Raw genomic sequence first — 13,391 nt, 5'->3', positions numbered from 1 at the left:
AGGGACAGGCCACTCAGGAGGACTACAAGGATGTCGTGAGGTTATGCAGGGAGAAAATCAGAAGGGCCAAATCCCAACTAGAACTCAATCTGGCTACTGCCATAAAAGACAATTAAAAATGTTTCTATAAATACATTATCAACAAAAGAAGGGCTAAGGAGAATCTCCATCCTTTATTGGATGTGGGAGGAAACATAGTGACAAAGGATGAGGAAAAGCCTGAGGTACTTAATGCCTTCTTTGCTTCAGTCTTTAACAGTAAGACCAGTTGTTCTCTGGGTACCCAGCCCCCTGAGCTGGAAGACAGGGATGGGGAGCTGAATGAAGCCCCCATAATCCAAGGGGAGATGGTTAGCGACCTGCTACACCACTTAGACACACACAAGTCCATGGGGCCGAAAGGGGTCCACGCAAGGCTACTGAGGGAGGTGGCGGAAGTGCTGACCAAGCCACTTTCCATCATTTATCATCAGTCCTGGCTAACTGGGGAGGTCCCAGTTGACTGGAGGTTAGCAAATGTGACACCCACCTACAAGAAGGGCCAGAAGGAGGATCTGGGGAACTACAGGCCTGTCAGTGTGACCTCTGTGCCAGGGAAGGTTATGGAGCAGATCATCTTGAGTGCCATCACGTGGTACGTACAGGACAACCAGGGGATCAGGCCCAGTCAGCATGGGTTTATGAAAGGCAGGTCCTGCTTGAGTAACCTGGTCTCCTTCTATGACAAGGTGACCTGCTTAGTGGATGAGGGAAAGGCTGTGGATGTTGTCTATCTAGACTTCAGTAAAGCCTTTGACACCATTTCCCACAGCATTCTCCTGGAGAAACTGGCTGCTCATGGCTTAGACGGCCATACTCTTCGCTGGGTAAAAAACTGGCTGGCTGGCCAGGCCCAAAGAGTGGTGGTGAATGCAATAAAATCCAGTTGGCAGCTGGTGACAAGTGGTGTTCCCCAGGGCTCAGTACTGGGGCCAGTTCTGTTTAATATCTTTATCAATGATCTGGACGAGGGGATTGAGTGCACCCTCAGTAAGTTTGCAGATGACACCAAGCTGGGCGGAAGTGTTGATCTGCTTGAGAGTAGGAAGGCTCTGCAGAGGGATCTGGACAGGCTGGATCGATGGGCCGAGGCCAACTGTATGAGATTTAACAAGGCTAAATGGCGGGTCCTGTACTTGGGTCACACAACCCCATGCAATGCTACAGGCTTGGGGAAGAGTGGCTGGAAAGCTGCCAGGCAGAAAAGGACCTGGGGATGTTGGTCAACAGCTGGCTGAATATGAGCCAGCAGTGTGCCCAGGTGGGCAAGAAGGCCAATAGCATCCTGGCTTGTATCAGAAACAGTGTGGCCAGCAGGACTAGGGAAGTGATTGTCCCCTTCTACTTGGCACTGGTGAGGCCGCACCTCGAATACTGTGTTCAGTTTTGGGCCCCTCACTACAAGAAAGACACTGAGGTGCTGGAGCATGTCCAAAGAAGACCAATGAAGCTGGCAAAGAGTCTAGAACACAAGTCTTATGAGGAGCGTCTGAGGGTCCTGGGGTTGTTTAGCGTGGAGAAAAGGAGGCTGAGGGAGACCTTATCGCTCTCTACAACTACCTGAAAGGAGGTCGTAGTGAGGTGGGTGTCAGTCTGTTTTCCCAAGTAACAATTAGTAGGACAAGACAAAATGGCCTCAAGTTGTGCCAAGGAAGGTTTAGATTGGATATTAGGAAAAATGTCTTCATCAAAAGGGTTGTTAAGCATTGGAACAGTCTGCCCAGGGAAGTGGTTGAGTGACCATCCCTGGAGGTATTTAAAAGACGTGTAGATGTGGTGCTTAGGGACATGGTTTAGTGGTGGACTTGGCAGTGCTAGGTTAACGGTTGGACTCAATGATCTTAAAGGTCTTTTCCAACCGAAACGATTCTAAAAGTTTAAGATGTTAACTCCAGCAACTTGCTAAATTTAAGTAGCAGGGCTGAATCAAGGAGAACTACTGAAACAGAACCAAGGAGAGCTACAATTTTTCCTCTGACCTAGTGGAAAATGTTTCCCACTGACTGATCTTCACCAAAGAAGTAGGAAAACAAAGCAGCTCCAAGCAGTAGTAGCTTGGACCAGTAGTTGGAGAGACTGGGTAAATGTCAAAATAAATCGTGCTACTGGAGTCTGCACAGTTCAGGTGTAGTGATATATCAAAGGTCCTGTTCTGTCAGGTTACAAAGTCGCCTCCCTCATTCTTGCTAGTCATGCAGTGAATAATGGTGTTACAACACCGGCAGAATGACAAAGTGCCCTCCTTTACATAACGGCTTTTTCATGTGTTTTTTGTAGGAAGAATCATTAGAGCAAGTAAAGGACTTGATCAAGGTTTCAGAGATTGTGGCTGAGGAGAAAATGAAGACGACCCTAAATGATTTTATCAATCAAAGCAGGTAAACACATTTACTAGAGGCATACAGAAGATCAACTTTATATGTTGGCTACAAATTCGAGGCTAGACAAAGAAACTGATGATAATAAAAAAAAAGTACAGTAAACCTACTGAGATATATATTTTATTTATTCTGCTATAAAAGCAAAGGCCTTCCCAAATTGCAGTTTCTATTTATACAGAGAAAATATTTTATTGGTATTTTCAATATTCATTATTGACAGTAGACTACTGCCAATCATTGTCATATTATTTTACCTTTATGGACTCTAAGAATAGAACATATATGGGACAAGTAGGATTTAATAAAGTGTGTGATAGGCATACTGTAAAAAAGGACAAGCTTAAGATAAAAACAAAGGATTCCACATGCTGGGATAAATCACGCAGTGGGCTCTGTGTCAGATGGCACGATTGGGCTCAAAATAGATATAAACCCTAATTTCTAGATATTAACCCTATTTCTGTGACATGTGGTGCAGATTTTTTGGACTCTATTCTTTGAATCTTATAGGTGCTCAATATTTATTTTAGAGAATTTCAGCATCTCTGTCTTCTGGTTCATGTGCTGCAGCAGGCAGAGAACATTTCATTCCAATGTATTTTAGCAGCTCACATTACAAAAATAACATATATAAAGAATCTGTCATTCTTGTGTCCTAGGGCCTTCATTACCCTTGCTGAAAAGAAGCCCAAAGGGTTGAACTACACTGCTTTGGACAAAAAGAGACTCATGTTGTTCAAGCAAGAGCTGGTATGTGTGTTTCCTCCTTTAAGCATTGATGCAATGATGTTAACTGAAAGCATGCTGGTTGTATACATTTTAATTTCTATTTGATTGCACCATACTGGAATGCTTTGTAATTAATATGAATATAGTATCCAAGAGTATTTTTTTTAATAAAACCCTGCTGTGCTTAATAAAGATACCCTAAAATAATTACCCTAAAATATACCCTAAAATATAATGTAATAAATGTAATATACCCTAAAATAATTCAGAACATGTTGTTTTTAAATACAAATAAGACATTATAATAATGATCTGATTTTTCTTTTTCATACATCTTAAAATGAGGTGATGTTGAGTTCAGTGGAAAAACACCAAATTAACACTTCTGTTAGGCATTTAATTACTGTGGTGGGGCTGAAGTTCAAGACTAGTAAAGTCTGGCATTTGATATTCTTGGACCTAGTCACCTCCTCCAGGGAACCAGTCAGAAGAAACCAAACTGGGTGGAGGTCATCTGAATGTTTATTAGCTTTATTTACTGTTTTGTAGTACAGAATTTGGTTGTGACTTCTGTCAGGACCGAGGCCCGATAATTCTAGGTAGTAATCGCATGTCTCTTGGGACTTCCATACAGGCAGTATACACAGAAACAAAGGGAAAATGGGGGACATTCACATTTTATGTTATTCAGCTCCAAAGAGTTGATCACTTTCTGTTGTGACAAAAAAGGTAATTGCTACCTTGAACCAAGTGTCTCCATCTTCTCTTTTCAACTTGAATCAAAGACTGTTTTCTCCTTCTGTGTCTAGTTCAAACTACTTGATAATGCATTAAAAATACATATTGTCTTTCCTGACTGCAGGAAGCAATGTCCAGTGATGCAAATGGAATTGTTCAGCAGCAGAAAAAGAAGGTGCCACTGGATGAAATGATGCGTGAGACTCAGAGCTTTATAGATAAAATTCGATTCTTGGTTGATGAGGTAATCCACACAAAAATTCAGATAAATTTAAAATCCAGGGCTTGGCTTTGATTTTCACACTCCTATGTGAATAATAACTCCTGGCCTGGTTATCCAAAGAGTTCTCCTTTGGATATCTGGACCCAATCCTGTTTTGCATTAAATGGAGCTGTTAACAGACTGGGGTAGGGAACACTGGGCTATGTGGTATGGAGAGGATGCGGTACAGATAGTTGTTTTTTCTTCTTTTTTTTAGAAAATAAGGTCATCCCATATGTGTCCTAGTGTTTTGGAGACAGCCTGCTTTCTGGTCTGAATACATGTCTCCACTTGTACAGACATAGTGATTTGAACTGGTATGAGCTCAAGGGTCTCTATACTACACTTCACTGTACAGACACCGCTTAGACATACTATTAAGCCTGAGAATAACAGCAGAATAACCATATTTGGTCAGGCCAAAATCCAGCCAGTGGAGTGCTGTCTCTCTGAGAGCTGTCTGTGCTAGCAAACTAAACAGGACCACGGCTATTCCCTGGCTCAGAGAGCAAGTGGCACAGCCTGGCATGGTTTGCATCCTATGCCCAAATTCTCTTCCCTTCCAAAACAGGGTGACCGTGCTCACAGTTTCTTCTGGGAACAGCCCCTGGGCTGGTCTTTGCTTCAAACCACACTCAGTCTTTCCCTGGGGAAATGCTATTTGGAGCAGGGCAAGGCCATGCCATGGAGCATCTTCACAAGTAGAATAGATGATCGTAAGCCAGTGCTTGAGTTTGGCCCTGGTCCTTTTCGGTTTGCTGGTATAAATGAGGTTGATGGTATTTCCATGGTAGGTACTTTCAGCTTATGCAGTCTGTGGGTAAATTATTTCCTGAGGCAGAGTCATACCCAGATTTTTAGTTTTAGTTTCTCCTGAAACGATTTATAGAGTGGATGCTCCTTAATCACGCTACAAAGCTCTTTACCTTCAGCTATGCTTAGGAATGGAGGTTTGGACTGCAATGCATGAAGTGACAGCCTCTTTTAGTCCAGGTGCACATCTGCCACTCCACAGGAGCCGCAAGGGAATCAGCTCTTGGTAGAGAGTGTTTTAACAAAAAATAACATGGTGGCTCATAGAAAGAATTCCGTTTTAGTTCAGTATTCCTCATCCTTTAACAGCCGCAGAATACGGTGCCTGATGTGTTCATCTGGATGCTCAGCAGCAACAAGAGAGTTGCATATGCAAGAGTCCCAGCAAAAAGCATACTCTATTCCCCAGTGAAAGAGGAGAGAGGCAAGGACTGTGGGAAGATTAAAACTCATTTCCTGAAAGTAAGTCTGGGGTGCTCTGCAAACACAGGTAATGCTTGGGGAGCATTTGCTATTCAAATTTCTTTCAGGGATTGTATTTTACAGGCTCATCTTTGTAATGTACTAAAAATGTGTACACGTTTATATCTGCCATCTATTAATGTTTGCTTCTTACATTTATGCTTGTCCTTATTTAAGCACTGTATCATTGCCAGGCTTTTGGTGTATGAGTAATTAATTCTCTCACTACTTGTTATGGCAAGTATTAGCATTGTTTATCTATAGCTGTATACATAAAGAGATAGAAGAGGTACAGCCTCTTTGCTGGCCAAGATGTCAGAATGCAGCACATGAAAGTCCGGGATGAGACTGGTAAGAGATCAGCAGGCAGCAACCCAGATAACAAGGAAACCTAGGTATTCAGAGGTAATTACAGCAATTATTTATGTTTGCTATTTAAAATGTGCCTAGGTTTGTGCAATATATGTCCAAAATATTGTTATGGGACAATTCATCTTGAAGGAAAGTCTTAGTGGATATAATCTTATAAAGGCAGTGTGACTGGTAGTACCCAGCAGTGGAATATTATGCAGTGTAATTGTTACTATGGCCATCTGGAAAAGCCCAAACACACAAGAAAATAGTAACTTCATATAATGACTTTTTAGTGGTTTTTCACCTGGAGCTGCTGGGAGCACTCCCATAAAGCACGGCTAAAGAGGGGATAGAAATATCTAAACTTCTGATAGTTGCCATAGGTAGTTGTTAAGCACAGTACTATTTGCCTGCATGAACAAAAAAATACCATAATTAACTCTCTAGCCCCTTCAATATCAAGAATTACCTTAGGAACAGATAATACCAAACACTGAGCTTAGCTCAGTGAGCTAGATGAGTGGGAAGGGACAAGAAGGAAATAACAGTATTGTTTGTCAAGCCTAGTAACGTTTTATACTGGAATATGTTTTCTGACCTGCCCAATGGAGTAATATTTTTAGTAATACATGGGACTTACTATTGGAGACCAGCAAAACTGCGTGAAATGGAAAGTAGGCTGAAGTCTGGGAAAAGTAGGGTATCAGCTAGCACTGATATGCTTGCAGCTATTAGATACCCTGCACAAACCTCTGCATATTAGGCAGTATGCCATTTACATAGGCTTTCAACTGAGCAAACTACTCATTTCTTCCCGAAGAGTCACAGAAGTTCCTTGTGCTAAATGAGTCTCAGGGCCACTCACTGTGGAGAAATGCCATTTATCAGCATATCAACTCAGTGAATGCTCCTTTATTTTACTCTGGCTTGGTAGGACTCTGCATCCAGCCATCTCTGTTTCCTGAGCCTGTTGGTGATGGGTGGATTTTTCCTTCAGTTACCAGGCAAGCGTCCGCTAGGCTGGACTGTGCAGGCAAAGGTGGACATCTACCTATGGCTTGGACCTGCCAGCTATGCCGACCGCGTCATGGAGAATTTGCCTGTAGGATATGAGACTGAATTACCATCTAACACCAACTCAGGGCACAGTGTGGTGCCCTCACCTGCCTGCTTGCTGTATAAAAGTAAGGCACTGTTTCTTCTCCATATTAGCAATTAAGAGACATGGCCCCAAAAGCTCTAATTCAGAGGCTGGCACAACCTCTGTTTAAAGTAAGTGTTCCAAGATGATCATGGCTTAGCATCTTTTCATCAGAAAAGGCTAGTTTCGTTGCCAAGTCATCAGTCCTGCCAGTGACACTTTGCAGATGTCAGGGAAAGAAAGGACCTGTTTGCTTGCAATTTATATTCCCTGTCCCATGGGTCTGTCTCCTCGTAATGAGGAAGCATCCTTCAGTTCTCCTGATGAAGCTACCATGTTGAACACCTAGTAGATAAACCAGTGATGGGAGATAAAAACTGGCAGTTAACAACCCTGCAGTAGAGACTTACATCGGACATTGATTTTAAGTGAATACAGAAGTCTTTCTTACACAACTTCTGAGTGTCTCGTGTTTCTTTAGTAAGACAGCACTAGCAACAGTTCCCCTTGTCAGATCCTGGTTGGACAGCAGGTGGTGAATCTTCCCTTCCTACTTATGTGCTGCATCATTTCCATGAAGCTGACATTACTGTTTTCTTTGCAATGATGTAGCCCCGCACCTCTTCCAGCTGAGAGCCCACATGTATCAGGCAAGGGGGCTCATTGCAGCTGACAGCACTGGACTTTCCGATCCTTTTGCAAAAGTTACTTTCACATCACACTGCCAGACCACAAAGGTAAGTTCCAAAGTCTCTTTCAGTAAAAGAAAACACAAATTATTTCCAATTAAACCATGAAAAGGAAAATTATTGGTTTTGCAAGGAGGTACCTAGCAGGAAAAGTTAGATGCTTGCTGTTAAAGGGCAGCTCCTGACAGTCCACTGCAAGCAAGTCAAGAGTTTAAGTGTAACCCACTCCTCTAACATGAGGTGCAGTAGTACTAATTTATTTTAACTCCTTCAGATGTCAGATTCTCTGGGGCTGCTGGGCCTTTGCAGCAAGTGAATTACCTTTCTCTACATCTTTTTCTATATGTTTTAAGTTTGGGCTGTTGTCATTGCTTGGTATGAAGATGAACCCCCACAGTTCTCTTTTTTCCTATAGTCTATGCGTGCAACGATTGAGCAAAGAGTGAAGACCTTTATATGGCTTCTGTAGCCATGTGAGCCAGCACAGTTCTTTGCGATGGAATTCGGCAAAGCACACTGGTGGTTTTAGAGTGGCAAAGTTGAAATGAGCTGAAAACAGAGAGGTGTGAGACTTTCTGCATCACTTAAATGCTGCAAAAATGTGCCCATAAGCAGTGGTCTCACATCTCCCTCAGGCATCTCCAGAGGGCAAATGGTGTCCTGTGGACATTTAATGGAGCGTCTCAAGAGAAGGGGGAACCTCTAAAGAGTTCCAGCAAGAAAGGCTGAAGTACAGCCCTGGCAAATGAGCAGGAGGATGGCCCCTCACAGAACACGTGGACTGACTTTCAGAGGTCCTGAGACCTCTACAACTACCATGGAGTTAAAATGGGACTGGGATTTCTGAAACCCGTGCCACAAGCAGAAACCCATTGCTGGGCCAAACATGGTCTTGCTTCAGAAAAAGTGTTTAACCCCCCCAAAAAAACTCCTTCCCCAAAAAACTCCACAGAAGACTGTTTTAATTTAATTAATTCTAAAATTCCTTTGACACCTTCTTTTCTTAGGAAGCAAGTTCTGTAGCATATGCCTAAGGAAGCAGGAAGCAAAAACCTTTCTCTGCTCTAAGTCATAGGTGATGGTGCTGCTTTTGCCTCAAGGACACGAATTGATTTTTTCCTGTAATGTGATTGTAACTTCTAATAAAAGTTGGTGAATGAAGCCAATGAAGTTAGTGTTTAGATGCACCAGATTCAGGAAAGCAGAATTTGGCCCAGAAAAAATAGCATTTTATAGGCACGTAAGTGTTAAATTTATTCACTGCCTGAATAAAATATTGCAGCCAATAACTTGCATGTTTTTAGAAGACTGTCAGCTGAAAGCCAATAAACTGTAGTCAAGAGCCTTATTTCCATTCGAAAGAACGATAGCAGGTTATGAATCATTTTGCAGTTGGCATATTTTTCCTCTTTAAATGTTATCTTTGTTAAATATACTTCCTGCCAAGACAGTATAAACATTGTCTATGATGAAATGCCATAAGCATCCACCTAAGCCAAATTACAACAAATTTAAAACTATTGATTTATTATGAGTGATATATTAAAATATCTTTTTTTTTTAATTATTAAGTGTTATGTGTCATTACACTGAAGTAAAAACAAGGTTGAAAAAATGTACCCTGGAGAAGCAAAAACTGGCCTTGGATTAGGGCAAAGGCTTTATTTTAATAGCATTGGACATGCGCCTGCTTTCCTAAACCAACAGCTTTCCTCTGAATTTAATACTGAGCTTTGTCTACACAGACTGTTGGTCATGTATTGATATACTTGTGAGGGGTCTGTGAGGCAAACAGGGAAATGGAGAAACAGGACATACTGGCCTCAAGGCAAAAGAATCATCTTCTGGCTGGGAATAGCTGCTGAAAAATGTGGTGTCTCAGACAAAGAATTGTTCAGGCTGTGGGAAAGGATGTCACCAGCAGATCAGCATGTCCCGCTGAAGGACTCCCAGCCAACCAGTTCATAGGTCATTAAACATTTCCTCTCTTTCATTAGATAGTTCCTCAGACATTATCCCCCACCTGGAACCAGACTCTGCTCTTCAATGGCATTGTGCTTCATGGCGATGGAGAGGAGATTGCTCAGTTCCCACCAGAGATCGTCATCGAGCTGTATGATGACGATGCAGTGGTAAACTCTAAATCTTTCTTAGTAAAAACCTGGGCTCTTACATCTTACTGCCAGTGTGAAAGCAAAGCTGTGTCACTGAATAGGCATTAAATGAATGACCTTGCTGAATGGAGCTCAGTGTTACAGTGGTTTGCAGTTTAACATCTGAAAAGAGCCCCAAGACGCACTTCATATCCTTGCAAAGCTGTGGCCTTGTTTTTTCCCAAGTGAATCTTGCTCCCCAAGACTGGCTTACAGAAATCAGAAGCATCTTGCCCCCACGTCCCTTGCACACAACTGTAAATATATCTAAGTCTGGGGAGACATGGATTTATCTATCTCTGACCGTGCAAACTCTGACACAGTCTCACTGACTGAATACAGAGCTCAGAAACTTTGGATGCTCTGAAGAGGTAGTAAGTACTCAGCTCTTCCATTTTCATATCTGCCTTGCATTTTACCTTGCTCTTTCCTTCAGGAGAAGGTTTTTTTCACAAACACTAAACTCTGCATCATCTTGGCTCCTATGACAGCTGTGAAATTCAAATGCATTTGACACCCTTATTCTCCTTTATTTAGGGTAAGGCAGAGTATATTGGGTCTACAGTGGCTGCCCCTGTGGTGAGACTTGCTGATCAAAACTATGAACCACCTAAACTTTCTTACCACCCAGTGTATTGCGGAGATCTCTCAGGAGGAGACCTTCTTGCTACATTTGAGCTTCTGGAGGTAAACTAGACTTTCTTGACCGTTACACTTTTACACCCTGGGATCACAAAAGCAGCCGCGGCATCAAGGCCCATCACCCTCTTGAATTGATCGGAACTGCAACTGGAGCAGGATCATTCTGCTGTTGGACCTCATAGTTCCCATGCAATCTCTGTCACTCCCTCCACCCCACCAGGGGCCACTGTTCATGCACACACCACTGCCAGCCCCTCACATGCTCTGAGCCTCATTTGCCTGTCACTTGCCCTGCCCTAAATTAGGCTCTGGCCTGAGAAACAACTGTGAAAATCCCACAGCCATTACAATGACCTGCTCTTTGGAGTAGCACATGGCCCTGACCTTAGCAACCTCAAAGCTCTCAAAGCTTTCACTCTTAGAAAAAGGAAGCGGTGAATAATAAAGATTGGATTAGGGAGACTGAGTTTTCAGATACCCCTAACATATTAAGAGAAATGTTACGACTGCGAGACAAAAGGCAAATTCAGCTTACCTCTGGGGCTAGCCCGGCAGATGCATGAGTGGGGTGTATTGTGCCTGGGTTTTCAGGGAATTTCAGTGGAATTTGCAGAGCCACCAATTAGAGGAAACTTCTCTGTGCTGAAAACCTACAACAGTTTATTCTGAAATCTGAAATGGGAAAAATGTGGAACTCTGTGACACATTTTACAGATAATCCCAAGATAAAACAGGCTTTGAAACATGATGGGCTAATTACGTTCTTGGTGAAAGCCTGAGATATGACACCACATGGAACATTTCCTCATTATGGTGGGTAGCTAGGGATAGAGTCTAGTACCTTAGCCATAATTTTCTCATTTTTTGATTGAAATCCACTTTTTGGTGAATAAAGAGAGCATTGTATTTTGTTTTGCCATCTTTTGGGACAAGGGAAGCAGCACTGCTTCTGGGATATATCCAAATATACCCCTAAGTCTTCTCTAGAGAGTTGACAAGAACTGTAAGTAAAGACCCTGCAGTCCTTATTTTCACGCTCTGTATTATTCTTCTCAGTGACAACATTCTACAGCATCTCACGTGGCAGATAATAGCAATATAGACATTAAAGAAATTTGCAGGAAAAGATATATATAAACATCTGCCAGGCTTCAAAGCACTTGCAGAGGTGATGTGCCGGTGGCTCCTTCCAACATCAGGGGATTCCTGATGATGCTCTGTTTGAGGATGGAAAAAAACAATCTCTCACCACTAATTTATTCTCATTCTGAGCCCATAACCTTTCCCGTGACATACCGTACTCGATAACTCTGACCTGCAGGTACCATTTGGTTCAGCTGAAGAAGTGTTGTGTAAGAAGTCAATGCTCCTTTCTCAAAATGAATGCTATTATGCTGGGTCTTGCTGGAGGGATAAAATTATTCTTATAACAAAGAATCCTGGCATTTAGAATAATAATAGACTAAAAAAATACAGACTAATGAATACTAGGAATCTTGATTTTGCTCGAAGTGGTCTCAGGATTTACTGATTGGGGTTTTTTTAATCAAAAGAGAAAATTCGCTTGTAAACACACCTTGTGGGTATTTTCCTCTACTGTCATTTGAGTGCTAGATCATTCTTCACTTCTTGTTCTGTGCAGTTTCACTGTGGCCATGAAGCAAAGTCATTTCTGAGTTATACCAAGCTAATTTCACTGAAATTAACAGTTTCACTGTGTAATACAGAAACACTCTCAGCTCCACTAGTGGTTGATAGATCTTGGAAAACTGCAGACCTTGCAATATATTGCAGAACTGTTCAGTTAACTGCAATACTTAAAAAGAACAAAAGTGAAGATCCACGGAATCTTGATTTGATATCAGTCTTAGGTTTTGCAGTCCTGGAGTGCAGTTCAATAAAACTCTTTATGAGGCAGTTCTGTCCTCAAATGTGAGATCTCGCCAGCATTCCTCTCCTTAGCCATGTCCTTGGGAATTAATCCCTTCTCACAGCTGTAAGAGGAGACACAAATATCTATGTATGTTCTAGTTTAAAAGAAATTAAAATAAATGGTGCCGTTTAGAAATTACATATGCATAAGTCACTGTATGATGCAGATTAATACATTTTTCTTGATCACCTGCCATCCGTACCCAAGTCAGATAATGCAGTGACAGTGGGTACCCTGAGATGTGAACTGTGTGCAGGGACATGACATCTGGTATGTGATCTGGTTCAGGTGGTCTTTGCCTCTTGTTTTATTTAAAGTACCAGTTAATCTATTATGGAGTAAATTTTTGGAGTGTTTAATGTCAGTTAATATAGAGTTGGAAGCTCTGAATATAATAAAGGTAAGCAGGTGGATTTTTAGACAGGCAGGTATTGTTCATGAAGTTGTGTGTTTCTGTTTGGCTTTTTAAACAGCATGACAGAGGTGGCTGATAGAAACCAGATACATGGTGGAACAACAAAACTATACCTAGATCTCTGGCCTCAAGTTCCACAAAATCTATTAAATTAATTGCTTTGGATTTTTACTGATAAAAGGCAGTAAACATGTGCATGTGAATTACTGCTGTTAATTATATGAATACTCACATATGCTGCAGGTGCTATGCTAGAAGATACATTTTCCACCCATGTCCTCCTTCACCTACAAGGTACTAGGGAACACATCCTTTCTTCCTTATGCTAATTAAACTCCCACACAACTGTACATAGCTGCAGGTAACAGACAGATGGACAGATGGCCTAGTTAAAAGAAGCAGAAAACTTCAACTTTACATGTCCTTTGAGAGCTGTATCTCAGCTGCTTCACCTTTCAACAGTGACAAGTTAGCTTAGGAACGGTGAAGCACTCCAGAAGTTGGGTTTCTTTTTCCCAGAAGCCATACGTACAGTATGCTTTAGGTACCGTACTTCATGTGAAAGCTGAGGAGAGCGAGGTTAGCTCACCTGTGAAACCTGTGTTCCTACTGTTCTCTGCTATCACAGCCTGAGCTTCTG

At 42.0% G+C, this 13,391-nt stretch overlaps 1 protein-coding gene across 1 annotated transcript in view; it reads left to right on the top strand.

The window, feature by feature from the left end:
* FER1L6 (fer-1 like family member 6) overlaps positions 1 to 13,391 on the top strand; it is a 77,538-nt gene that overhangs the window by 33,034 nt on the left and 31,113 nt on the right. The window contains exons 16-23 of the mRNA XM_072855054.1: positions 2,317 to 2,417; positions 3,080 to 3,170; positions 4,012 to 4,131; positions 5,272 to 5,424; positions 6,776 to 6,962; positions 7,532 to 7,656; positions 9,606 to 9,740; positions 10,299 to 10,448. Of these exons, the coding sequence (XP_072711155.1) occupies positions 2,317 to 2,417; positions 3,080 to 3,170; positions 4,012 to 4,131; positions 5,272 to 5,424; positions 6,776 to 6,962; positions 7,532 to 7,656; positions 9,606 to 9,740; positions 10,299 to 10,448 (1,062 nt within the window). The remainder of the gene's footprint in view (positions 1 to 2,316; positions 2,418 to 3,079; positions 3,171 to 4,011; positions 4,132 to 5,271; positions 5,425 to 6,775; positions 6,963 to 7,531; positions 7,657 to 9,605; positions 9,741 to 10,298; positions 10,449 to 13,391) is intronic.

Source organism: Ciconia boyciana, chromosome 2 (genome assembly GCF_034638445.1).
Source record: "Ciconia boyciana chromosome 2, ASM3463844v1, whole genome shotgun sequence".
In the NCBI taxonomy this organism is placed as follows: Eukaryota; Metazoa; Chordata; class Aves; order Ciconiiformes; family Ciconiidae; genus Ciconia; species Ciconia boyciana.
The sequence above is the reverse complement of the archived record's forward strand: the minus strand, read 5'-3'. Positions and strand labels throughout refer to the sequence as shown.